The sequence below is a fragment of the Chenopodium album genome, chromosome 24 (genome assembly GCF_948465745.1).
Source record: "Chenopodium album chromosome 24, dcCheAlbu1.1, whole genome shotgun sequence".
NCBI lineage: Eukaryota > Viridiplantae > Streptophyta > Magnoliopsida > Caryophyllales > Amaranthaceae > Chenopodium > Chenopodium album.
Genome location: NC_137857.1, coordinates 4403903 through 4430861, shown reverse-complemented (window position 1 = coordinate 4430861; position 26959 = coordinate 4403903). Strand labels below are relative to the sequence as shown.

The window sequence follows — 26959 nt, the reverse complement described above, 5'->3', positions numbered from 1 at the left end:
AAAAAAAAATCGGAGGTAGTAATAGCATACAAATTTTTATAGATTTTCCACGCACCAAAGGAAATTCTGTACGTAAGTAGAGAGATTTGAGGCCAGGGAGAGCTGCAAGGATGTTGAAAAATCCTTCGTTTCCAGCTTTGAGAAACAAATGCACACATTCAAGCTTGGGAACATTTAAGAAATAGCACTTAAATGCTTCAGAACCAAACAACTGTTGTAGTTCTTGCAAACTTGAACAACAACCAATCAATAAACAGCTCAAGCGCCGGAAACTTTCCCCAATGCACAACTTTTCGGGAACATTACACCATCTCAACCACAGATGTTTAATGGTTGAAGAGCAAGAAAGAATTGCCTGCCATTGTGCCTTCCCCTCCACAGTAACACGATGTAGATCAAGGGTAGTCATATTGCTTAATAAAAAACCATTGTCAAGCTTCAGAATGCAACAATCTAGATGCATATCATTTAAATAAGACAATTGGGAAAGCAAGGAACCATTGATAAGAAGCAACTGCTCTTACTTGGGCTCAACATCTCCTATCCACTGAAGGGTAAGAGTCTGCAAACCCTTGCACGCTGCAGCAAGATTGATCCACCTATCAACATCAGCGGAATATTTTTCATCAAAGCAACACACCAGACGAATGAATAAGATATTCTGATCCTTGTAGTTATTTAGCACCTGATCCACACTCCTCACATATGCTTGTTTATATGGTTCACATTGCTCGGAATGGGGTCTTGGAAGCTTACCACACATTACACGGCAATCCAGGTCAAGCGAGGACAGGGTTAAGCACACCTTTCTCCAGTTTCCTGATAATGTAATCAATCTTGCTACATCACGCAATGATAAATATCCGAGGATACAATATAAAACGTCATCTGCGTGTAGTTTCAACAACAAACCTTGCATGTCCTGGTAAACGCAGGTTCCGTTTTTAGTACTCTGCATAAAACTGCAGAGGGCAACAATAGCAAGTAACAATCAATTGATAAACATCAATAGCAACATTTCAAATTGAAGTAAGTAGACTAGAAACCCCCCAGGCACCTAAATTAAATAAATCCATACCAAAATATTGTGTCAGCAAATTTTTCAATAACAACTATTGCACATGACTTAATCAAATCCAAGGCCTTTCTATCAGGAGGCTTCTCAAATCTATGAGCTTCAGACTTTCAGAGAGTCTGTCATATCGAGTACAGGAAGCTAAAATTTCGTAAGTATAAAAGACAACCGACCAGGAAAAGATTAACAAAAATGGCTCTTCTTATCTTCTAGTTGCAGGATAGTTGAAAACACAGCTCTTACGGCTCAATAAAATTAACAGAAATCCCCAACAAACCTTCATGTAGAGACAATCAATATATAACTATAAACTACTTGAGAATACATACCAACTTATTTTTAGCAAAGAAAGCAGCTGAAAAAAAGGGCAATAAATACAAGCAAGTTTTCTAGCACATATACTTCAGTCAGGCCCATGGCTCTAAGGTGAATCAAGAGTAAGCTCCAGCATAGGGTTATGAAGAAGCTAATACTGTCACCAAATCATAATATAGGGAGTATAACATTCTAGAGCATGAATAAGAAAGCCCTCAAATCTATGTTAACTTGGCTTAAAAATTGTTAAATTAGATGTTGATAAAAGAAAGCAAGGTAAATTAATTTGGAAAATTGAATTCGTGTTGTACCTTGCATTAGTTACATGCTATATGTAAAATGTGATTTATTCAAGACACATAGTAACTTACCAGTTACAATGGATCAAGCAGTATAAGATTAAATCAATGAATCAATCTCAACAAAAGGGGCACCTTTCGACATCGACTGATAATGACTGGCTAGTGGCTACCAAACGCAACAGGCTATGTAGCGAGTGTATCCTTGATTATCACACCATTAGCATACCTACAGCAGCCAAGTTGAGCCAACCACTAATTCTAGGGAACCATATAAGAAAAGAACACACAAATATAAAAACCAAGCAAAAACTATATGATAGTTTGAAAGCTAACACATGACATATGTTGCGAGAAGACTCTTTTCAAAATTTATTAACCAAAATGCCTAAAGTTATTTTGCAAACAAATCAATAAGTGATACAACAGAGAAATCATAGTAAAGCAAGCGAATAAATAAACTTGAGAATAATGTATTAAACCAAGGGAAAACCCATTCATCGGCATTCATAATTGTCAATGTACAAGCCAGAATGACATTCAGCAACACCAAGCTATTTAAGTGGGATATTATGAGCAGATTATAATCAAGAGTAATCTTAGAACTGAAATTGGTCATGGAATAATAAAGCAATACACAATTATACATTAAGAAAATTGATCAACTCATGATATTATCAAGTCTTAATATGTACAAAATGAGCTTCAAAGCAAGTATTATAGAGGATTATCTTCAGAAATTGCAGTCCTCATTGGCAACAACAATCATTGTGGGAAACATGAACTTCAAAGAACTTCACATACTCTTATTTCCTGTTTGCCTTAATAAATTATTTATAGAAGCATTGACATAGAGCAGAAAGAGCACGAGAAATTACCCAAATAATAGCCAATGTGCTTCTATGGTGGACCTTGGAGTATGGACTATTGGTTATAATTACTGAAGATATAACAAGGGATTTTTTTTTGCAAGAATATTTCTATATACAAGTACAATTTAAGTTGAGCCTAATTTGCTAACTGAGTCAAATGTTGGTGAAAACCTATACGTACATAAATTTGTTGTTGCACTGTCCAGTTTATTCTCTTTTAATACCACTTCTGCTGGCATATGCTGTCTACAAAACAAGCAGATACTAGCATTATTAGCAAGAAGCATAGATACACCATGGTTAATTAAGGTTCAAAGAAATTAGCAGACAAAAATGAAACATAAACTGACTATGTTCAACCTAATTTAAATACTGTAAGAGAATAAGGAGGCACAGCTTACAAATCTCTCAGAAAAGCATATAACTAGATGTGATTGAAAATATAACACAATTCCAAGAACTTTGCAGAACTTCAGTGTCAACCTTTCATATAATATAGTATGATGAAGATGATGAGTTAACGGAGCAGAAAATGCACTCTACTAATCCAGCTTGATTCAAAACTGCAAGAAAACTTGACAATTACTGTTACTACAATCAAATTCAGTATAAAAAAAAACGAAGTATTGAAGTTCATAAAAACTAACTAACAGATGAGGCCTTGAGAGTCTTGAGACCCACCTGTAATCATTATAACACTGGCTTAAACAGGGCATCCTGCTCAAACCATCACATTATAAACAGCAAAGGTCCAAATGAGCAAAAGCATAAATGTGAGTTTAAGTTAAAAAGAAACAAAGACAACCATTTACTAAAGATGATGATAAGGGAGGAGCTCGAGCTCCTATATTGGTGGTCTTGAGGTTTAGAGAGAGAGAAGAGATAGAGAGAAAGAAGATTGAACAAGACAGCATAGAAGATTGTATTAATTGTCTACTATTTTCAATAGTTATTACAGCATTTATACAGTTGGTAGTGGAAATCCACTGTCTATGTTCACTTATCAGATGAACTCCATAGTGCTCCTCTATCAATCAAAATATAAACTGGATAACAACTACTATAGTAACTAACTCCAAAAATGGTATGTTCACTTATCAGATGAACTCCAAAGTGCTCCTCCATCGATCGTGCTCCTCCATCGATCAAAATATAAACTGGATAACAACTGCGGTAGTAACTAACTCCAAAAATGTTATCTTCACTTATCTGATAACTCCAAAGTGCCCCTCTATCGATCAAAATATAAACTGGATAGCAACTACTGTAGTAACTAACTCCAAAAATGGTATCTTCACTAATCAGATGGACTCCAAAGTGCTCCTCCATCGATCAAAATATAAACTGGATAACAACTATTGTAGTAACTAACTCCAAAAATGGTATCTTCACCAATCAGATGAACTCCAAAGTGCTCCTCCATCGATCAAGATATAAACTGGATAACAACTACTGTACTAACTAACTCCAAAAATGGTATCTACCCTTATCAAATGAACTCCAAATTGCTCCTCCATTGATCAAAATATAAACTGGATAACAACTACTGTACTAACTAACTCCAAAAGTGGTATCTACCCTTATCAAATGAACTCCAAATTGCTCCTCCATCGATCAAAATATAAACTGGATAACAACTACTGTAGTAACTAACTCCAAAAGATGGTATCATCAATTATCATATGAACTCCAAAGTGCTCCTCCTTTGATCAAAATATAAACTGGACCTCAGCCTAAAGCTCCTGAAAAAAAACAACAACAAAATTGAGTTCGTGAGATTGAATTTAAAATGCGTTTCATCTCTAAAAACACACATAACTCAACGTTTTACCATTAGCATCAACACAAGCAATCTTTGTCAACAAAAAATTAAATATAAATATACAACAAACACTTTAAACTCAACAATCCCACTATGGGTTTTCTCAATCTGCTATAAAATAATAAAATTAAACATACAAATTCTCAAATTTCAAATGGGTATTTGATTTTGGGGGAATGGGTTGCCGAATTAAGATATCAAGTTCTGGGTAACATTCTAGCGTACAATCGAATTTTCAATTTCTGGGTATGATTATTTGCCGTTTAATCAAAAAACACTAGTATTGAATTTTGAACTTCTGGGTAATATTATTTCTGGGTACTATCGAATTTTGGATTTCTGGGTAAAATTATTTCTGGGTACTATCGAATTTGAATTTCTGGGTAAGATTATTTCTGGGTACTATCAAATTTTGAATTTCTGGGTAAGATTATTTCTGGGTAGTATCAAATTTAGAATTTCTGGGTTGGGGATTGAAAAGGAACTTACTCTGGTGTAGGTTGATGGAAACATCACAGAAAGTCTTCAATTCATCCACCATATTCTTGTCAAATTCACCCTTGATTAGCTTGAAGATGAAAATAGTTGAAACTGCACAGATTGCAACTTTACAGAAGTTTTCGAAAACTCCATTGAAGCTGAATTTCCACCAACTCTTCTTCTCCTTCTCCTTCTCCTTCTCCTTCTCCTTCTCTTTCTCAACCAAAAATTCTGTATTTTGAAGGATTTTGAGTAAAGTTTTATCACCTTCTTCAGTAGACGGAGTTGCCCGAAGCACATACACTTCGTCGCCGGCGTTTAAACCGACAAGAACAAGCTTCTTAACACGGTCAAATTGGTTGTTACCGTTACCGTTGCCGGTGCCGGAAATCCGATGAGCACGGTCGGCCGATGAGCAATCCATTTGTTTTTTGAATTTCAAATTTTTTTTGTAATTGGTTTTTTTGTATTTTTGAAGTAACAAATGGGAGTTAAGTCTAAAATAGGTGACTTAATTCTTGCAAAATATAGAAAAAGGGGACTCAATTTATTTTAAAGACGAAAAGGGGACTGGGCTAGAACGGACTTGGGTTATCGGTGGGTTTTAATTAATTAAGGGGAAAGAATTGAGTCCCCTTGGAAACAATTGAGTCCCTTTGGTTAACCAATTAAAAAAAAGTATGTTTTTTTTTTGTTAATATTTTAATTTGTAAAGAATTGAGTCCCTAATTTTTTATTTTAATACAGTCCATAATTTATTTTTAATTTCAGGGCTCTGCAAGTATTTATTGAAACTACTGATGTGTGCTTCTGCTACAAAAGAAAGACAAATAAGCTATAACCATGAAGATGAAGAACATGCTTTGGTTTTTTTTTTTGTTAAGAAATTATTATTGAAAGATTATTTTTTTGGATAACAAATTTTAAAAAAACAAAGCTTTTGTTGTTGCACTCTCTTAATTTCAAACGATTATATTTCAGATCATATAATGTTGCTGTCTCGGGTGGACATGGAGGTGTAAGAGCTGAGTGTGCACTGTGCAGCGAGGGGAGTGTTATCTCGTAATGGAAGAACTCCTATTGATCTAGTTCTTGAAGATATTGATGTTTTGATATTTCAAAAAAAAAAAAAAAAAGGATATTGATGTTTTGAATGGTGGCTTTTATGCCTTTTCTTGAAGAAAGGGGGGAATGTTGTTGCACACTTAGTTGTCAGGCTAGTTTCTATGGGTGGGGTTGAACAATTGTTTCTGAGTTCTTTTCCGCATAGTGTATCCACTATTGCGGATCTGGATGTAATTTAACTCCTTCATTAATATTAAGCCTCACGTTTCTTTCAAAAAAAAAAAAAAAAAAAAAAAAAGAATGATTAATGAAGGTATTAAATTCATTTGGTTTACTCAAGACAATAATGAGAGACTTAATTCTTTACAAGGGACTTAATTCTTCTTGGGTTAAATGTGAGTTAAGTCACCTAAAAACACCCCTTTAATTGGAAATTTAACCTCAGTCCCCTTTTCCTCCATAAAATAAATTGAGTCCCATTTCCCCATACTTTGCAATAATTGAGTCCCCTGTTTTATACTTAACTCTAACAAATGGAGAAAACACAAATTTATCAAATTGATTTGCCTATCACAGAGGGTAAAGATGTCAATGTAAAGTTAATAAGATGGGTTGGTGTAAATGACGCATAGGATGTTAAGTTGTTGGTCTCAAAGACTCAAACTCTCAATAAACGACGTGAGTGGACTTGGTTAACGTCAATGATTGAACGTTTGGGATGAAAGGGGTTCAATTGGTTTGACGGGTTGGTTCGAATCATATTTGGTTTGGTTTGGTTTGGTCTAGTTTGGTTTAGATGTATTATTATAGATCGCTAATTTGGTTTGGGTAATAAATGATTCAAGTCATAAATTAGGTTGGTTTGAAAACAGCCGGTTTGGGAGCGAGTTTACTTGGGTTATTGTAGGTTCAGGTTTATATCGATTCGATTAGATTTATTATCAAGTCATTGATTATATGGGTCTTGTTAATTAGGTAGCCGGTCAAATCAAGTCGGATTGACAAGAGTTCATGATCAATCTAGATCCATGTAAAACACTTACGGGTTGTTTTGATTCGGATAATTTTTGGTTGGGTTAAAGTCAGGTTCTAAATGGATTTTGTCTGGTTATAGTATGTTTGGTTGTATATTGATTCGAGAGTTTAAAACATTAGCTCATTTGCAATTGTAAAACCATACAAATATTCATCTTTAGTTTATTTTACTACTATCTCCTTTAAATACTACACTTGCCTTATTCGGTCTTTTTTTTTTTTTTTTTTTTGACACACTTTCTCTTTTAAAAATATCACATAGTACATTTTAATAATATGACTCTACCCACTTATGGTCTCTACTTACTCTTAGGCCCCGTTCACTTCACCTTATTTTACTACTGAACTGAAATTATTTTTGCTGAACTTTTTTTTTTGAAACAATTTTTGCTGAACTTAAATTATTTTTACAGAACAGAAATTATTTTACTGAATTGAAATTATTTTTGCTAAATTGAAATTATTTTTACTGATTTTCTATTATATTTTTTCTGTAAAGTTACTGATTTTTACTGAATTGAATTTATTTTTATTGAATTTTTTTTTTTAAGATAAAGTGAACAGGACCTTACTTTATCCATCTTTTTTCTCACTACTTTAATATAGTTCCCATTTCCTCTCATATTAGACCCTATTCACTTCACCTTAAAAAAATATTAAGGGCCTGTTCACTTCAGCTTAATTTCAGTTCAGTTCAGCTCCTAATTTCCTTCTCTCATAAAATATTCATGTCAGCTCTATTCAGTTCAGTTTAGTTCGATTCAGCTCCAATCAGTTTAGTTTAGTTCAATTCAGCTTGGCTCAATAAATGTGAACATATCCTAAGTAAAAATAATTTCATTTCATTAGAAATAATTTCAATTCAGTAAAAATAAGTGCAGTTCAATTAAATTCAGTAACTATAAAGAATAAATATAATAGTAAATCAGTAAAAATAATTTTAGTGCAGTAAAAATAATTTCAGTTTAGTAAAGTTAATTTAACTTCAGCAAAAATAGTTTCAGTTCATTAAAAATAATTCTAATTTAGTAAAAATAAGGTGAATTGAACAGGGCCTTACTATACAATTTTGTTTTTTTGATATCGCGAATAATCATTTAGAGTATTGTTATTGGAAGTTGACCAGTAAACATGAAAACATTAGCTTAAACGTTATATTCAGACTGCTTGACAAGTTAACAATTTTTTTTTTTTTTTTTTTTTTTTTTTTTTTTTTTTTTGGCAATCAATCAATAACTATATACTAAAAGACACACCAGCAATGACACGTGTCATTTTCTGGTGTGTCCTTAGTATTTTTTTTTTTAAAAAAAACTTTTGAAAAAAATGATAGAGAATATACACAAAAAAATTTCTTCAAAAATTTAGAAAAACAATCGTAAAATAATATATTTACCAACTTAGATATCTAATCATATCTTTCTACTTCTATATAAGTAATTGCTTTTTAATGTATATAATTATTATTTATAGTAAAAAGAAATTCATCAATATAATCTTTCAACCTAATATAATTAGCAAATGAAATTTTTTTAAAAATGTGAAATAGATAATATAAAAAAGAAAGTTTGAATTAAAAAATGTAGTCATAAAAAAAAATAGTACGGAGTAGTATTTTAAGTTGCAAGATTTGGGATAAAATAAAAAATAGACAATAGACCCATTTATTTTTATATTTAAATATAGTTTTAATTAATACTCCGTAACAAAGAGTGAAAAACCGTGCATGGCACGGGATCTAACCTAGTTTTAATTATTATGTGCACGGGATTAAACTAATTATGTTACGGAATATACTCTATTTTTAGTGTTACATTGTAACTCTACCTCGTGGAATTAGTGGGTTCAATAAAGGGGAAGTCTTTTTATGCTTCTCAAGAGAACCAAGTGATAAGTTATCAAAAAACATACGAAGTACTTCATTATAGAACAATGTTTTTTTTTTTTGGTCAATTAATTTTTTATTTTTTATTTTTTTTATATGTTAAAACCACCAAATGTCAACTCTTTGCAATTCAAAGTAATAAATAAAACTAATAGAAAGAAGTGGTCACATTTAACACAATAACTTGCCGGCGTATATAAGTGATAAGATTGACTATTAATAAAAAATTAAGAGCATAAAATTGTATCCATCTCAAGTCTTAACACAAGATTAATTAAAAACAACATTCAACTTAATTAATATTAAATTATTAATTCAATTTGAGGCAACCCACTCATAGTTGTATGTTCTTAATTGTCCATGCCGCCTTCATCAAGTTAATATTTCTACATGCTATTAATTTATATACATATATATATAGTAATATGCTAATATATAATATATAGCTACATAATTTGCAAATTACCGTCTAAAAATTCATTACTTTGAAGAGAAGAAAAAAGATGGAGGATAATAAGATGAAGAAAGAGGTGATGGTACAAGAAAGGTATTGTTATGGAGAAGATAGAGAGTTTACAATTCACAAAACTTCGATGTTTAGCCATGGAGATGGGTTTATAGTGTATGATTCAAAAGGCGATATCATCTTTCGAGTTCACTCGTATGGTCCTATTAAGCATCCCCTTCTTCTCATGGATCATTTCGGGAAGCCCCTCTTCACCCTTCTACCTAAGGTAATTTAAACAAAATTTAAGCCTTTTTGTCAATATTTGTTGTTATACATTATATATATATGAATCTCAATATCATCAAGGGTTATGAAAACATGTCATCACTTTTACATATGTTAGAAGAAGCTTATCTCAATTTTGACAACTCTACGAATTTGTGGAAAATGCTTTAGAATTTGTCACTCAATAATACCATTTTGAAGAGTTGAATTTTATTTGCTCCTCAATTAAGTTGAGTTTTAATATATGTATAAGGTGACTAATTTATATACCGCCAAGCTAAGCATCAATGTTTTTAGGGTTGTAATCTATCTATCTAAAATTACAAGTGCTTGGAATTTTCACATTTAAAGATGCATACTTGAAGGATGCTTAGTAGCTATACATAAAACTTGGTTGGTCAAATAGAAGGCCATGTATGTCCGGCTAATACTATGTAGTATATTATTACTCGGTTTAATTTTAGAACCAACTAGTTCAAGTCCCGTGCAATGCACAGATTTTGCTAATTTATATAGTGAAGTACAACATTAATCTCGTGCAATAGATGCACAATTGTTTAATACGGATTAATTACAATACAACAAAATTATAAAACGACATAAAAATAAGGACTTGACACCAATTATTAGAAAGTGAGTTTTTTTTTTTTTTTTTTTTTTTTTTTTTTTTTTTTGTGAACGGATTAGAAAGTGAGTGTATGTATGAATAAAAATAACCACATACAACAGTTATAATTAACAATTTAATATTTTAGAAAGTTTAGTTTAGATTTTATGTAAAGCAAATCTCATTATTTAGATACAATGATCCTTCATTATGGTAAGTATTTTTTTTATTGAAGTAAATATTTTGAAGGGAAAATACTCAATACAATGCTGCCAAGTGTCATGTTAGGTTCGCCTTTAGTAATATGTAATAGATTGTTAAGAAGTAAGCTTTGTGGCTTATATTAAACCTCCTTTTCTTCAAAGCTCAATTTAAGTAATTGTTTATAGTCATTACGCGTAGGTCGTTATTGATAAAAGACAATAATAACAAACTCTTGAAGTTGTGATATACTCGTATATTATTATAAAAATTTTAATACACTTATTGCTGAATGCTTTTGTATAAAATAATGTATGATACATGTCATACATCTAGGAATGATCTTTATAATTATATTGTCATCTTATTTTATAATTTCATCTTATTTTATAATTTATAATGTATATTTTAAAAGATGTGGTCAAACAACATTTTTTTTAATTGCTTATAAATTATACAAGTATTAATTTTTGTTTTTGTTTTTTTTTTTTTTTTTTTTTTTTTTTTTTTTTTTTTTTTAAATTTTTCTTTGGGATAAATAGAGGCCAACACTTCATCAAAGGTGGGAAGGATTCATGGGTGAAAAATTAGGGAATCATCAACAACCACCAATCTTCAGCATATGGAAATCAACAATGATCGGACGGTCCAAAATAATCATGGTAGAAGTACACGATGGATCTCATGCAACGTACCAAATTGAAGGATGTTTCAGTGAGAGAAGGTGCACCATATATTATGTGAACTCTTCATCAGATCATACCACGTGTAGAATATTAGTGGCTCAGATCGAACGAAAAGTGGAGCCCACTAGAAAAATTTTATTAGGAAGAGAAGTTTTTAGTCTAAGTATTAAGGGTGGTTTTGATGCTGCTTTTGGTATGGCCTTAGTTTTAGCACTTGATAGAATAGATGGTGATGATATTGTTGAGGTTGCACCCATGGAATCTCATCACTAGGATTTTTTGTACATAGAAGAATAGGAGGGTGGGTTGTACAAAATTAACACTACTTATATTATACATGAATAGTCCATTTAACGATGAAATTTTTTGTAGCAAAATATAAGAGTATTTTAGATATTTTTGTTATTTACTAGAGAAAAAGTGAAGGTATAGTATCATCGTTAGTAAATTGTGAAAATGTCAAGGTATTTGCTCTATTGACCATATAACAATTATTTATTTTAGATTTTCTCAATGAGGAGAGGTTATAAGCGTGATATTTAACTTAGGGTATTTTGTGGCTTTTTCATATATATGTTGGATTAATTTTTATTGTTCTCTCTCTCCCTCTCTAATAGTCTAATGTACAAGACTCACACACGACCTCAAGTTTAGCACTAGAATTTAATCTTTGTTTAGCCCAGCCAGTACCATATTTTTGTATAATGACAATTTTTGTAAGTACATCAATTTTATTTTGGAAATATCCACATATTTTTATATTAAATTAGTTCTTATATCATGGTCCCTAGTTTTTTATTATTATTATTATTATTATTATTATTATTATTATTATTATTATTATTATTATCATTATTATTATTATATAAAATGACTATCCAATCCTCTCATCTCCATTACTAGCTATTGAATAAATTATTAAATCATTGCCTAATTTTTACAATTTTTTTTATGCATACAAATGTTTTAAACCTCATCTGCACTTTTTCACTGATTGGCGCATGTATTTGTCATAAATTATCAAACTTATACCATTCTATAAAATATATGTCCTATGTTTATACATGCAATCTAAGGTTGCATATGTCGTTAGCTCATTGCATGCCCTTAATTTAACTTCATTTGCACTAATTCATCGCTCATTTCTCTCTTACAAACAATAATTAAAATCACTCTTTAAAAAACACTCGTGCACAAAATACTTTATTAATTTCCAAGCGATAATCACAACTCACAAGGGTTCTAAAATTACTTACAAACAGAGCTATAGTATTTAAGAACGAAGAGAGTAATGTTTTTAGCACGGGCAAAAATAACAACGTACTTAATTAATTAATACTAGTATATTCCATTAAAACGACCGACTTCCTTGACTTCCAATAAGACTCCAACCCCATACCACAACCCCCACAACAACGACTTGTAGGCCTAAGCTAAGGCCCAAAGTGATAAGATTGATTGAACATTCATTTATAGCTAAAACCACACCATTTCAACCACCTCAACAAAGCAAATTAAAACCTCCTTTAATTCCTTAAACAATAACAACAACACTATATACTTCTAGTAGTTACTTTTATTGTTCATTATATGTTCTTTTTAAGTTATTAGCACTTTAATTTGTAGTATAGTAGAAGTTAGAATAAGAGAAAGATATTCACAAAAAATGTGTGATAATAATGAAGTGAAGAAAGAAGTGGTGGTGGAAGAAAGATATTGTTATGAGGAAGAAGTAGAGTTAACCGTGCACAAAACTTCAATGTTTAACCAAGGAGATGGGTTCATAGTGTACGACTCCAAGGGTGATATCGTCTTTCGAGTCGACACGTACTCTCCGACTAAGAACCGCCTCCTTCTTATGGATACCTTTGGCAAGCCCCTCCTCACTCTCCTCCCTAAGGTGATCGATCATTTCATGCTTTAATATATTCTTATTCATGTATATATGGTGTTTTGCAATTTCATTTATTCATAATAATTCTCTTGATCATCATGTAATATTATACAAAATTAGTTGTGTAACTTCACACATAATCTAACATAATTAGACTTAGCAATGTCTAGTGGTGATTGTAGAAATACTATTAGAAATGTTGAATGATACATGTGTGGAGGTTATACTCTCTAATCCTCGTCTTTAATTAATTTACTACGGAGTAGTATATACTTTTCCTTTCTTTTTTAATTGCAACATTTTGACTTTCCCAGGCCAATGCAGAGTTTCGTACGCAACTGCGAATATAATTGGTGAAGCTCTACCAATTTTCTTTCTAATAATGACAAAATGTGGGCTCAACATTTATGGGCTGAGCGTGGATCCTCTGGCATTGGGCCTACAAAAAACACTATTACCTTCTTTATAAAAGATGCCCACTTCTGATAAACTTTGTGCTAAACTTGGTTAGCTTTAATGTTCATAAACATAGAAGTATTAGTGTTAATGGACATCCTTCTGAAATTGATTGTCAATATTTGTGTAAATGGACAATTGGACATCCTTTTAATGAAAATTAATCGCTTACCTTGTAACCTAAAGTATTTTACTAGGATTAGTAGCTAATGTATGGTTGTTGAGTTTGAATACATAAACATATGTCACATGTGTTTAAGTTAAAAATTTCAAACACGGACTTGGCATGAATGAACACTTTCTTGATTTCGATAACATACATTTTAAGTTAAACCTAATTGTTAATTCTTGTTGAAAACTTATCTCAAGCATCGAGTATATTTAAAAGCACATATCATGCACACAGTCACACACTTAGTTTGACCTTTTTTTTTTCCTGGAATTTAAGTTTGTTAGTGACTTAAAAACCTCATAGGGGGGTTTCAAAAATAAATAAAAACCTCATAGGTGGATGAAATTTGACTAGCGAGTAAAAGCGATACATAAAACCCTTTCAAGTCTACGTCTGCAATATTCTAGCTTTTTGCATATCTCCAACTCTATTTATCATCTATAGATGATTGATTGACACACAATAGCAACTTAAAATAAAGTTTTTTTTTTTTTTCCTAGTTTTAGCTAGTTAGGGTCAGGGTCACTACTCACTAGGTATGGTGTCACTGAATTAATTGTAGCTTTCCTAACTTTTAGAGGCTTCGAGATTATAGTGCAGCTGTGCAGTGTTACATTGTAAATACGACGTATGTGACCAATATAGGCAAGTATATATTGTTAACCTAAACAACGTCACTTTTTTTTTTCGTTGAAGATCAATTATATGTTTTTTTTTCTTCTAATCCATATTTGGCATGAAAATAGAGGCCTACACTTCATCATAGGTGGGAAGGATTCTTGGGGGAGAAATCCAACGATCAACAACAACAACTACAACCAATTTTCAACATATGGAAGTCAACCTTAATCGGACGGTCGAGCTTAAACGTGGAAATCAACGGTAGATCTCATGCAATGTACCAAATTGAGGGGTGTTTCAGTGAGAGAAGTTGCACCATATATCATGTAACATCATCAAATCATGATGATGCATCAAAAGAATCAGTGGCTACGATTAAACGAAAAGTGGAGCCCACAAGAAAAATAGTGTTAGGAAGAGATGTATTTAGTCTGGTTCTTAAGGCTGGTTATGATGCTGCTTTTGTTATGGGCTTAGTTTTGGCACTTGATAGAATTGATGGTGATGATGATGTTGCTCCCATTGAATGTCACAAGGACATTATGGATGCATAGGATTGGAAAAATTGTTTATTACTCCGTAGGGAAATTTTAATTTTTTCTTCGGGTGCACATGTGAACTATCTTATCAGTTTTATTTACTACTTTTTCGATTTCAATTAATTTATTGGTGTCATCAAACGAGGCCTAATTGTTCATAAGGATGGATGTTGTGTGTTATCAATTGATGATTTTTATTTGGCTGACAAAGTTAGCCAAAAAGCTGTTGTATCCAATTACAAAATCATGGTTGTTGGCCATGTATAATAAATAAGAGTACAAGTCATTAAAATTTCCACCAAAAATCATTTTGCACAAAGTTTTTCTATTTTTTTTTTAAAGAAGAACGCAAATTGGAATATTTGATTAGAGATTAAAATTTAAAGAGTTATAGCATATGTTTTTTGACCTAATATCGTATCACAAATTCACAATAGTCATTAGTCAAATAATGAGATCGACAAAAACAAATTAAAACATCACGGCAGTGAATGAAATAGTTGTGTTTGATTGTGTAAAATTAAATAATGAAAATATGAAACACAATCAAGAGCATTAATAATAACATCTATCTTGTATGTAATTTAACCATGCATTATTAGATATGTATTAAATAGTATGCTTGCTCTATCTTAAATGTGCTAAATGTACGTAGTACTATGGATCAGATTTGCGCACAAAAATAGATTGCATTGGTGTCTTCTAGTGTGGTGAGTAGCAATCAAAATTAATGGGATGATCAATTAAGTAAACTTTTTTTTTTTTTTTTTTTTTTTTTTTGACAACAAATTATGTAAACTTTAGATGGTCAAAAATAGTGTTGGCAGAAACCTATTATAATACTAAAGCAGAAATAATAATAATAATAATAAGTTTGACGTCTGACCTTACTATATCACTAACCACTATGCATTAACTCCAAAAATTGAAAGCATTTACACATTTACACTACAAAATATATGTGGTGGTCCTATTCTAGGTTTAATTTAGAAGCTTATGGATCATCATCTTATATATACTACAAGTATTATTTGATACTTGTATTACTCGTATTATTTATGGTTCGTTCAATTCTCAATATTAAATTACTATTTCGAATTTTATTATTTACATCTATTCGTATGTTTAGTGTAATCTTAATCGTAAGATCAATGAGATGAATGACTTATGTAGACCTAGTCCTATATGGGTTTAATGAATTCATATCAGCATTAATGACTAGACAATTGATAAGGAGAAACACTAGGGAAAAAATTGTACGCACTCCATAGATAAGTTTATTAATTTAGATGAGGAAGATAAGAAACTTAAAAGGAAGTATTATATTATCTTATCATTATGTAAATGTCTATATATTTAAGGTTTGAATTTAAACCATAAAATTTTATTCCTTGTGATTTTACTGATTATACAAAAGAATTAAATTTTTTTTTTTTTTTTTTTACATATTTACACTACTCGTATTTTTTTATTTACATGATTGATTTCTGTCGCGCCCTTATTTATGTTGTGCTTTTTATATATAAGACATGCATTCTTGAATTTATTATTGACAATGAAAAGCCAACAACATGTTAAATCAAAAAAAATTGTGCTGTAGGTTAAAATTAGTACAAATGTAGTATGTCTGTATGTAATATATTATTCCAACCCAAATGAAGACAAAATCTGTTCATTAAATCTATAGACAATGCATTTATAATGAAAAGATATATGTTTCACTTTTGATCTATACATCTATATATTTACCGATATCATACGAGTACTTTGTATACATATTTTTATTAGAAGTTGATTTAATTGGTTGAAATCTTGAACTGTGGTGCCTAAAATTGTGACTAAATCATGTCTCTATCATTGTCTTTTGCACTTATCATAAACTCGTATGAGTAATATCTACTACTAATTAAGTATTTGCCTACCATTAATTATTTTGTAACTACATTCATTGTATATATCCCCTTTAAACTTCGAACCTTTATTATAAATCTACGATGAATCCAGATAAGGCACAATGAAACCTAGGTGTCCTTTCGACCCTATGAAAAATATGGTTGTAGTCTTGTTGATGGAGTATATTTGCTTCAAATTTTGAAATCTAAGATGAATCCCTAGACACAACCTAAGTGTCCTTTCATATGTGACCCCCAACAATGCAACAACCACAACCTTATGGCTCCACTTATGTGACATGCCCAAAAATCCCAACATCAAGTGGGATAGCTTAGATTAATACGAAGTAGTTTTTTTTTTTTTTTTTTCCTTTTCTCCACAAACACTAATAATAAAAGCAAGCACTCCAAAAGGTAACACAAATGGAAATTATTGATTATATGATTATTATCCTCCATCAAAATTATTATAGATCAATAATAATAATAATAATAATAATAATAATAATAATCAATCAAGTAGAAGTTAGCTAATTAATTGTCTAAGTTAAAGGTGAGACATGGCAGCATAGGGATAGATCAAACAAACATAATTAAAATAATTACTGGTACTTATCAACCAACAAACAAGGTTCTTTTAAAATAAAATAAAATAAAATATAAAAACCAATAAATTATGCATACCTAACCATGTACATACACAATTGAGTTATGATCTCTTGTATCATCTTCTTTTTGGTGAAAATGACCTCTTATATATGATCGTACAAAATTTATTTAGGCCAATAAGAGATAATCTAAGGGGAAATAATAACTGAAATCACCACTAAATAATATTGATTTAAATAAAATAATATTAGATGACTTAATATAGAAAATTTAAGCAAATTTGTTTAATGAATTAAAACTACCTACTTCGTATAATGCTTAGAGTAAGATTAGCCCTAGGTCTTAAGATTCTAGATGGCATCATCATTTTCTAATTTTGCGGTAAGACGAGACTTTATTATTTTTAAGCATTTATGAAGTTTGGTCTTAATAAAATCTGAAGTGGAGTCTTGAAAATTCAAGACTCGACTTCAGACTCAATTTAACACTCAATTAATTTTTTTTTTTTATTATTTTTAAATAACTTTAATAATTTTATTTATATGTAAAAATATGAGTCTGAGCGATTGAAGAGATAAATTTTATCGAGTCTTAAGGAGTCATAATATAATTATTAATTAGGGAAAAAATAAATTAAATCTAAAAAGCTGATGTGGCAATGGATTAAAGTCTTAAGATGAGACTGCGCTAATCTTGCTTAGAGAAATCTAACATAGTCGAGAAAATTTATGTAAAACTTAATAAACTTGTATACTAAACTTGCTTTTGATGGCCAAAAGCAATTGAATTGATTTTAGAAAAAGAGAAAGAAAAAAAAAATCATTTTCCTAACACAAGATTACAAAAACAAAAAAATTAAAAATTGAAGAGTTTAATTTATCCATCGATTTATTTCTCTGAACATCTCTGATTTAAATTTATCTTAGCTTGGTGTTATCTTGATCAACTTATTTAGTCTAATTTTCCCGTACCAATAACAGTAAGAGATACTTTGTATAGGTTATCAAAATGAATCTGTCATGTAACTTCATATATAAAGCAAAATATCTTTCTATGAGTTTTGAGTAATTATAATACACTAAGGGCCTGTTCTCATACGTTGAAGTTCAGTTCAGTTCAGTTAAGTTCAGTCAATGAGAATAGACCCTAAGTCATTTTCAAGTTTGTGGAGGCATCGTTCCGGCTATACATTGGTTATACATGGAGAAATACTTTTTGTGTGGAAGACGAGTGGGAGTTCAACTATCATTATAACTTGTTATGATATGGTCTCTTCCCCTTAAATTTAAAACTCTTCTTGTCTGTCTTTGTACAATTAAGTCCATGCATGCAACCTTTTCAATTTAGCATATCTAAATTAGTGATAGGAGATAATCCTTCAGCAATTTTCAAGGTCAAAATCATGATAAAAGTTTGCTCCTCTTTTAAATGCAATCTTAATAATAAAGTTTGCTTCTCTAATTAATTATTTCTTAGCTTGCTAAAGATTTTGATGGTGTTACAATGACACCATAAGAAACTTGCATATAAATTTGAATAAAGAAAATCCATATAAAATTGCCAAATATGTTGGTGTTGTCTAGTATAGTTGATATTTTTTACTTTGAAAGGTAGTTTGTTGACCTACTTATCTTTCCAAACTTATTTCTTAATCTAAGTTTTCTGAATGAATAATTGAGATAATTTTGAGATTATTTCTTAATCCAAGTATGTAATAAGCTAAGATTTTTATCAGCGTAGTGGCCATAATATATGATTATTTGTTGATTAGTTGTACTCAATCCCTTATCTATAAGCTAAAGATGCATAATTTAACATCCTACATACACATAGGCACATAGCGATAGTTGAGATTTTTTAGAAATAACTTGTACTCCATGGCTGAGACATATAAGAGCAGACGGACCATATTATATGATCATGTTGCGCTCAAGCACTTGTCTGTTATAGCCAAAGAGGCATGAAAGCAACAAGAGATTAAACAGACAAGACACAACCGATTTTTTTAAAAAAAAATCGGACGAAGCAATAGTTGGGATTTTTTTTTTTTTTTTGACGAGATAGTTGGGATTATTTTGACATAACCTATATCGAAAACTTTAAGAGCGGTACGATCAAATTATATGATCGATATGCCAAGTTTACCCCTCATAGAGGCTCTTGTCTGCTTGGCAAAAAAGCACGAAAGCAACAGGAGATTGAAGTGGAGAGGAGGAGAGAGAGAGAGAGAAGGAGAAGGTGCGCCAAAAGGGGAACCCCCAACCCCATGTACAGAATAACTTCCTTATCAGTCTTCTCTTTTCTCTCTTTCTTTCTCTCTCTTCTCACTCTATTCACCCCAACAACACAAGAAATTCAATTCAATTCAATTTCAATTCAATTGAATTGAAACTTAGCAAGATGCCTAGACCAGGCCCAAGACCTTATGAGTGTGTTCGAAGAGCTTGGCATAGTGATAGACATCAACCCATCAGAGGTTCAATCATTCAACAGATTTTCAGGTTTCTGGGTTTTTGTTATTTTTTGTTTTCCATTGATGATTCAGCTCAATTTCTGTGAATTTTGGTTCGTTTTTTGTAATGCCCACCATGTGTTTGTTCAGAGTCGTCACTGAAGCTCATAGCTCTGTTACTAGAAAGAATAGAGAATGGCAAGAGAAGTTGCCTCGTGTTGTGCTAAAAGCTGAAGAAATTATGTATTCTAAAGCTAATTCTGAGGTATTTTTGTGTTTTTAATTTCTGGGTTTTTGTGGGTTTTGACTCTTTTGAGCATTTGTTTGGTTTTTTGAGCTTATTGGGTGTACATTGTTTGATTGATTAGGCTGAGTATGTGGATCCTGAGACACTTTGGGAGCGCCTTAATGATGCTGTTGATACTATAATTAGAAGAGATGAGAGTACTGAAACTGGTCAATTTCTTCAGCCATGTATTGAAGGTACCAATTTTTTATGAGTTTTGGTAATAAATTGTGTAGTTGGATCTTAATTTGTTGAAAAAGTTGTTTCTTTGAGGTATTTTGGTGATTGTTAGGTTGTGCATTGTAATGGGTCTTGAAAATTTTGATGATTTTGTAGTGATTTTTGTTGTCAATTTCATTTGATTGTTAGCATCATGCAAAAGTTTAGGGTTAGGTTTTAGCTGAAGGGTTTATTTCTCTCACATTTTTGGCAGTATGTTATCATAGGCTTGTCAGAGTGCCCAATTCATTATGTGATGAGGTGTGTATGGATAGCAGTAAGCAAAGATTAATCCTTCCCCGTGTAATTCTGTTGTTCAGCTGCCCTTGTTCTGGGATGTCATCCTGTTAGAGCATCACGTAGCCAGCGGAACAGTAATCCGAGGAGTTATCTCAACCCAAGATTCCAAGAACCTGCTCAGGCAGCTCCGGCTGTTCCCGATGATACTAACTACCCCAGGCCACCCCCTCAGCCACCAAACCTCGCGGGAAGTCCATTGAGTATTTCGAGGTCAACAATGGGAAACCAGGCTAGTACATCTTCACTTTCTAGCAGCCAAATGGCGCCCAATACTAGCTACATTGCTACTCACCCTAACCCCTATTCTCAATCCAGCTTCCCTAGACCTATGCCCTCTGTGCCTACTGAATCGAACTCCTTGTTGAATTTTGGTTCTATATATCCATTGTACTATGGTAGTAATTTTCAGAATGTTGACCCCCAGATTGGGTTCCGGTCACCTCAAAGCTCTAATTCTAGGAATGTAATTGTTGGCACACCAGTGGGTTGGCATGGAACACAGCCTCCTTGTTTTGCCAGCACGAGGAATCTACTACCTGGTGGGAGTGTAGAAACTGCAGAGGACAAGCATGGGCAAGATAATTCAGTTGATAACCATGGAAAGGCGGCTGAAATGGACTGTGATTTGTCTTTACGATTGGGTCCTTCTTGCCCTGGTACAAGTTTAGAAAAAGGTCTTGGTCATCTGACCAGTGGTGGTGGTTCAAGTAGTCATCGAGAGATTAGCAAGTACTCTGAGCCATGTGCTAAGAATCTTGAAATTTGTTTCTTCCCCAGGCAAAGTGGGAATGATCTCTCTGAATCCCATGACAACAGACTGGAACAGGAGGGTCAGGTTCTTGAAAGAAATGCAATCCTAAGAAAGCGTAAAGCCCCAGATCATATCGAGTTAGACGATGAGCGTGCTCAATGGCTTCCGGAGTTCCAACCTAACCAGTTTCATGGTCAATATAGATGGCCAGGTTTGTAACACATTTTTTGAATGAGTGAAATGCAATGAAGTATTATGAATGCAATGTCTAATCTTGTCTTGGCCCTGATGCTAACCTCTCCATAGTATTGTTAGGTTGCTAATAGCAATGTTGCAAGTTAGCTAACAAGTTTTGAAAGAACACTTTTATTTGAGTAACATAATTGTGACTCAATATTGCAAGATAGGGCTGCTATTCCAACTAAGACTGTTAGATAAAATTGTCATAACCTAGATCCTTTTATGAAATTGAACAAGATATAGATTGGCTAAAACGATAAGAGGGCCATATATTGATAAATCATGATCTCTGGTTGGGAGGCGCATGAATTGCCATCCTATGACAGCTTCCCACTCAATGATACTGTGTTGAAATTTCAAATTTTTGATCGAAAGTCTATTTGAAGGGATCATTTATGTTGCAAATATCCACCAATATTGGCAGTACTTGTGAAGATTTATCAACATCAGATGACAGCTAATGATTTTTTTTCAGATGGCCCAAAATTTGTATATTTTGTTGAGTGTAAATATCTACCTTTGGGCACCCAAAAGGAAATTCCTTCAAGTTAGATGGTATTATGCTGTAGCAAAGTTATAGCTTGAAGCCATTTAATACTATAAAGTAATGTAAAAGTAGTTGAGGAGCTCTTGATTTCAGACCAGGTTAAAAATTGTAGTGCCAAGATTGCATATCTCAATTGTGTTTTTGTGAGGCATTCTAAAGGTTTGTTGTCAAATTGTGGTAGGAGATAGCACAAAACATGTCAGTTCAAAGAACAAGAAATAGCAAAAAAGTCTTTTAAAATGATACTGTGCTATGAGTGAAGACTTTGAAACCTGTACAGGGGGGAGATCTCTTTAGAAGGAGTCATTTACAAATTTTAGAACTTCTCCGCTGTTAGTGGACTCTTCATTTTGCACGGGTAAAGTTTAGAATGTGGTGAAAAACCCACAGCTCTTGCACGTTTTTGCAGAAAACAATTCACAAATGACACTAGAGCTCCCTTGCACCAAGGAGAAATGCAGCAAGGTCAATATTCTTCAAGTTTCATTTCAGTTAATCATCGTTGGTGCTTTTCTTGATAATGCTATCCTCAGAATTGTATTTTTGCTGTCTCTACTGCAGGTGATTGATGCTGTTTTTGTAGGATGTGAAGAAATTGTTGTTAGCCAAAGTTATATTCCCGGACAAGCGGTTGTGCAATATTAAAAGAAGCGGCAGTATAGCTTGCATTCAATGGTAATTAACTGGTTATTTGCTCTGCTCATTCTAAGGTCATACATTCCCAGCCCCTAATCACAGAAAGAGGGGGTGAGAGGGAGGGCTGTATAGGGAGAAAATACTAAGTTTACTGTCTGCACCTGGGCGTTGTGATAATCATGTACGTAGTATGTTGCTTAAGGAATTTGAAATTTTATACAATCAGCCCGTCCAGTATTTGACAGTACAAGGCTTTGTAGGCTGCATATCTAATTGGTGATGGGCAGGGAGTAAACGGAAGAAGAAAGAAGATGATTCTCCTTTCTGTTCCAAGATCACAAGCTGTAGTTCATGCTTGTCAAAGTATGCAGGGCAGGCAGAAAATTTTTGTTTAGTTGTCGAGATTAGTTCTTAGAGCATTATGTCGGACGACTTTGTTGCAGTAAAAGATGAGAATTGACACTTGTGTCCTTGTGTGGGAAATATGCAGAAGAATTGACTGAATAAGCTGCTGTCATTGGTAAAGCTAAAGCCAGCATTGCGTTGAATACACCAGAAGCTGATACTTGTGAAATTACGATCTCCATTCGGCACAGTTATGTCAAACCTTCAGATTCAATGAATCACTGTATATTTTTTAAGTCTCCACACGTTGTAGTATGCCCTAAATTTCTAACAGGTTCAGCCATTAGCTGTGGTTAGCTGCATGGCTTTGGATGCATCTACTGATGTAGAGGTGGACTCTCTTTTAGAACAATGGAGATTAGAATTCTGTTGCATTGCTGAAGTATAGTGTTTGTTGATGACATTCAATCATGTTATTTCAACATGAATATCATTTAACCCTATAGATAACTCTGACATATAGAGGACTTATAGGTCGTTATAGCTGTTGAATTTTGAGTCTATTTGTAGTAGAATGTCCTGTGTAGTGGCCCAAATATACTGTAATGGTCACAATCTGCATCCAAAACATATGCTATCCAGGTCTATATATGTTAGCATGTTTTCTTGTTGCTTTAACGTCATCTTTGATGTACCTTTGAGCTTTTTTGCCGGTTGTTCTATGGCTGCGTGTATTATTGTTGTGATGAACTTTATTTGTATATCATTATGACTTACGACTGGATGGTCCAACGACATTGATTGTATATGTCGATTTGAGGATCTCACCATCATCAAAGGAAAAACCGAGCAAATAAAATCATTTGATTGTATTCAACTGTATATTATGTATCATTGAAATTTTTATAGGATTGTTTTGTTTATTTTGGTTGAAAACTTTGAAGACTTGGACTTGCTCATTTCAGTTACCTAGACTTGCATGTACGTACTTGTACAGCACATATAAGGCTTCATCTTCACAGGGAAAAGTATTAGTGAAGGAGAGGCAATGTCTCGAGTCAATTGTCAAGACGAAGTGTATCTTGGTGCCTAGGTGCTTTCTCAAAAATAAGTGGAATTTAAAGGTTTATACTAATACTCTTCTCAGGTTTGTTTGATAAAATAATTTCCTCGAGTAGTTGTTTACATCTTTGTCAACCAGCTAAGAGCGAATTTTGATGAGAATGTCTCACATTAATTTATTCTTAGAGGTAAAAAATAAGAGTACCCCTAAAAAGGATGTAGTGATGTAGAAGATCTTGTCCTTATTTGAAGACTTGGGCTCACTCAAACTGATGCATGATAAAGGGATGTAGTGAGACAAGGTGACGTGACAACTCGGTTATTCATAACATGGAGTTGAGAATTTTGTGGGGCATAAGAAAATGGCAAAATTAGGGATGACATTGACCCTTAAAATATGGTACCAATAATGAACAACGGCATTTATACCCATAGAATTGGGCCAAATTAGTGTCTTTTTTTTAGCCCAATAGCAATTGCGGATTCAAATAATATGGGCCGAGTAATGTAGTGAAACATCAATTGCCTCGTAGGCCTTAGAGATCCAAAGTATTTGATTGTTATAGGACACTTAAGAATCTTGATACTAAAGTTTCCCTTTATCTCTAGACTTAGCAAAACCAGCTCGTACTTGATTACCCGTCTAAAATTTCTAATTTGCAACCCAAAATCTACCTTAAATCGGTTGACACAATTTAACCTAACTTAACTCGAACCAACTCGACCCAAAAATGAATGTTCCTATTGATAATTATTCTATTGAAATAAGCATTGGTAATAGAACCGAAATGACCTGATTTGAATCCAAAATCTTCCCATATGATTTACTCTCCCCGAATTGACTAGTTATGAACGGTTCGATTGCCATCTCTAAAAATTTTCATCTCAGTACTAAATGTTACACCTTTAATAACGTGTTTAGTTCACAAACTAGTAAGAGTTTTGAATCAAGGATGAAACCAGGGTAAAACGTATTTAGAACTTGATTAGAGGAGCAATAACGTTTGTTCAGTTCTTTTTCATGAATGGACTTTTCTCTTTTATTTGATACCTAAAGGTTCTGCATGAGACAAACATGTCATGTAATTTCATAAACCATAGCATATGTTAAAGTTTTGATGTGTGAATTTACAATCATGAAATTCCAAAATTTGTAACTTTTTTAATAGAAGCTTACCTGAAAGTGCATAGAAGGACCCCACAAGTCAATAATTTTGGTACTTAATATGTTTAATTACTATCATTATAAATTATAAACTAATAAAAGGAAGATAAGACCATACCATTAGTTGACAAAATACCCTAGAATAATAAAGAAAAAGGGGTAAGCAAAGAAAATGGGAAGAAGCTAAGAAAACATGTTATTAGAAAAAGGTAAGAGAAGACTCACATGGGTGAGTAGGTGTAACTTGAGCCGTGTGACATTTTCTACAATTATAAAAGAAAATTCAAATATGTAAATAATGTACAAATTTCCATGGTAAACGCATTACAGTTGTACTTGTATTCTAAAATATATATGGAGCTCTATACTATGTGACAATTTTTGTGGGTCTAAGATGAATTTCTACAATTATACCATGTGAAAGGATCCTTTTCAATGAACATACATGTTTACATGTTAAGGTTCCAATAGTATTTTACTCGATATTACAAAAAAAAATCAAAATTTTTAATTTTTCGGTCCCTATTTCATGCTTTAACATTTGATTTTGGGTAATTATTTATAAACAGTGCTATGATTATGTATGAGGAATGATGCTATAATTATATTGTAAATTTTTTTAAATACTAAAATATCATGAAGATTTTGGACGAGGAATAGAAAACGAATGATTAAAGTTATGGAGAAAATTATATTTTATGTTAGTAGTAGGGTATTGTTTAACTTTATGAAACTTGAGTTTGAACTTAAATGATCATGGATTAGGTCACTTCCAGGCTTCCAGCATTTGAGTTGGAGTGGAACCGATCTTAATTAGTGGGCTAGTTCCTAGTGGCTAGTAATTTTATTTAAGGTAAAGAATTGTTCCCGTCAAAAAAAAAAAAAAAAAAAAGATAAAGAATTGTTGCATTCTTTTTTATTTTATATAAATAATTAGTTGTCAATTTCAATTCGTAGGTACGTTGTGTAACGTATCATGTATAAATAAATTCATATGTATGGATGGTATTGGTCCTAATGGATTGTTCAAGTTCTAACTATACTAAGATGTGATTTATGTAAATATTGTGAATGTAATATTATTATTTGAAAATAAATTAACAAAATTGTAAAATACACAATTGCTTTGATTAATATTCAACATTTATTTTGTGTTTTTTAATCAATAGCTAATAATAAGGGTCATCTTTTTTTTTCTTCTCCCAAAAAATTAAATAAAATAAACTAACTAGTAGACGACCCTTTTAAAAAAAAAACGTTTATATGTTAGAATGTGTTGTAATTGGACAACAATGTCTAAAAAAAGGTAAAATTTTGATAATCGGTACTCAAGTACAAGCATTGTTTTTATAAAAAAAATTCCCCGTGATTGCTACTTGAGTTGTATTACAACTTCTTTTGGCAATTTTAGAAGTTTCTTTTTACATTATACGTATAGACTACAAAGTTGTTAATTATTAGGTATTTTGGTATTTTGAATTGACATATACTTTAGATTTTATAAATATAAGTAATACAACCTGTAGGTTTTTATCTCGTGGTTTCTAACTTTCACGTGACTAGATAATTTGAAATTTGTCAAACGGAGAGAAAAGTTATGTTAGTGAATAAAAAATACGTAGTAATTAAATAATGACTCTCACATCTTTGATAACTTTTCCTTACCTCAGCTCGGCCCCTTGGCCTTTGAGCAATTGA

General features: G+C 32.2%; 3 protein-coding genes and 1 pseudogene across 5 annotated transcripts; 3 read left to right on the top strand and 1 right to left on the bottom strand.

Moving 5' to 3' along the window:
* The first annotated feature begins 329 nt into the window (after window positions 1–329).
* Window positions 330–11348, top strand: LOC145610415 (protein LURP-one-related 12 pseudogene; annotated as a pseudogene).
* Window positions 3471–5323, bottom strand: LOC145612335 (uncharacterized). The gene is made up of 2 exons (XM_081667706.1): window positions 4873–5323; window positions 3471–4303 (listed from the first exon to the last, which is right to left on the bottom strand). The coding sequence occupies exons 1-2, from the start codon at window positions 5285–5287 to the stop codon at window positions 4290–4292; spliced, it is 429 nt and encodes a 142-aa protein (XP_081523832.1). The 5' UTR covers window positions 5288–5323; the 3' UTR covers window positions 3471–4289.
* Window positions 11349–12569: 1221 nt separating the features above from the next.
* LOC145611295 (protein LURP-one-related 12-like) lies at window positions 12570–14880 on the top strand. Its single transcript, XM_081666608.1, has 2 exons — window positions 12570–12975; window positions 14344–14880. Exons 1-2 carry the CDS (start codon window positions 12742–12744, stop codon window positions 14770–14772), a joined length of 663 nt encoding a protein of 220 aa, XP_081522734.1. The 5' UTR covers window positions 12570–12741; the 3' UTR covers window positions 14773–14880.
* A 4615-nt stretch (window positions 14881–19495) lies between these two features.
* On the top strand, window positions 19496–23843 carry LOC145611387 (uncharacterized). 3 transcript variants are annotated; one of them, XR_014106372.1, is made up of 6 exons: window positions 19496–19759; window positions 19861–19975; window positions 20079–20193; window positions 20536–21477; window positions 22235–22518; window positions 22615–23839. XR_014106372.1 is itself a non-coding variant. In XM_081666712.1 (5 exons), exons 1-5 carry the CDS (start codon window positions 19659–19661, stop codon window positions 22273–22275), a joined length of 1314 nt encoding a protein of 437 aa, XP_081522838.1. In that variant the 5' UTR covers window positions 19496–19658; the 3' UTR covers window positions 22276–23840. The 3 variants fall into 3 exon arrangements, 1 of the variants encoding a protein (XP_081522838.1); XR_014106373.1 differs by having other exon boundaries at window positions 20536–22518; window positions 22615–23843; XM_081666712.1 differs by having other exon boundaries at window positions 22235–23840.
* The last annotated feature ends 3116 nt before the right edge of the window (window positions 23844–26959 follow it).

Bases quoted from the DNA above. Each gene is read 5' to 3' on its own strand.
- LOC145612335 (XM_081667706.1), bottom strand. From the start codon at position 5,287: ATGGATTGCTCATCGGCCGACCGTGCTCATCGGATTTCCGGCACCGGC.
- LOC145611295 (XM_081666608.1), top strand. From the start codon at position 12,742: ATGTGTGATAATAATGAAGTGAAGAAAGAAGTGGTGGTGGAAGAAAGA. The intron at 12,976-14,343 runs GTGATCGATCAT...GCATGAAAATAG, and splicing joins TCCTCACTCTCCTCCCTAAG to AGGCCTACACTTCATCATAG.
- LOC145611387 (XM_081666712.1), top strand. From the start codon at position 19,659: ATGCCTAGACCAGGCCCAAGACCTTATGAGTGTGTTCGAAGAGCTTGG. The intron at 19,976-20,078 runs GTATTTTTGTGT...TTGATTGATTAG, and splicing joins ATTCTAAAGCTAATTCTGAG to GCTGAGTATGTGGATCCTGA. The intron at 20,194-20,535 runs GTACCAATTTTT...TCTGTTGTTCAG, and splicing joins TCTTCAGCCATGTATTGAAG to CTGCCCTTGTTCTGGGATGT.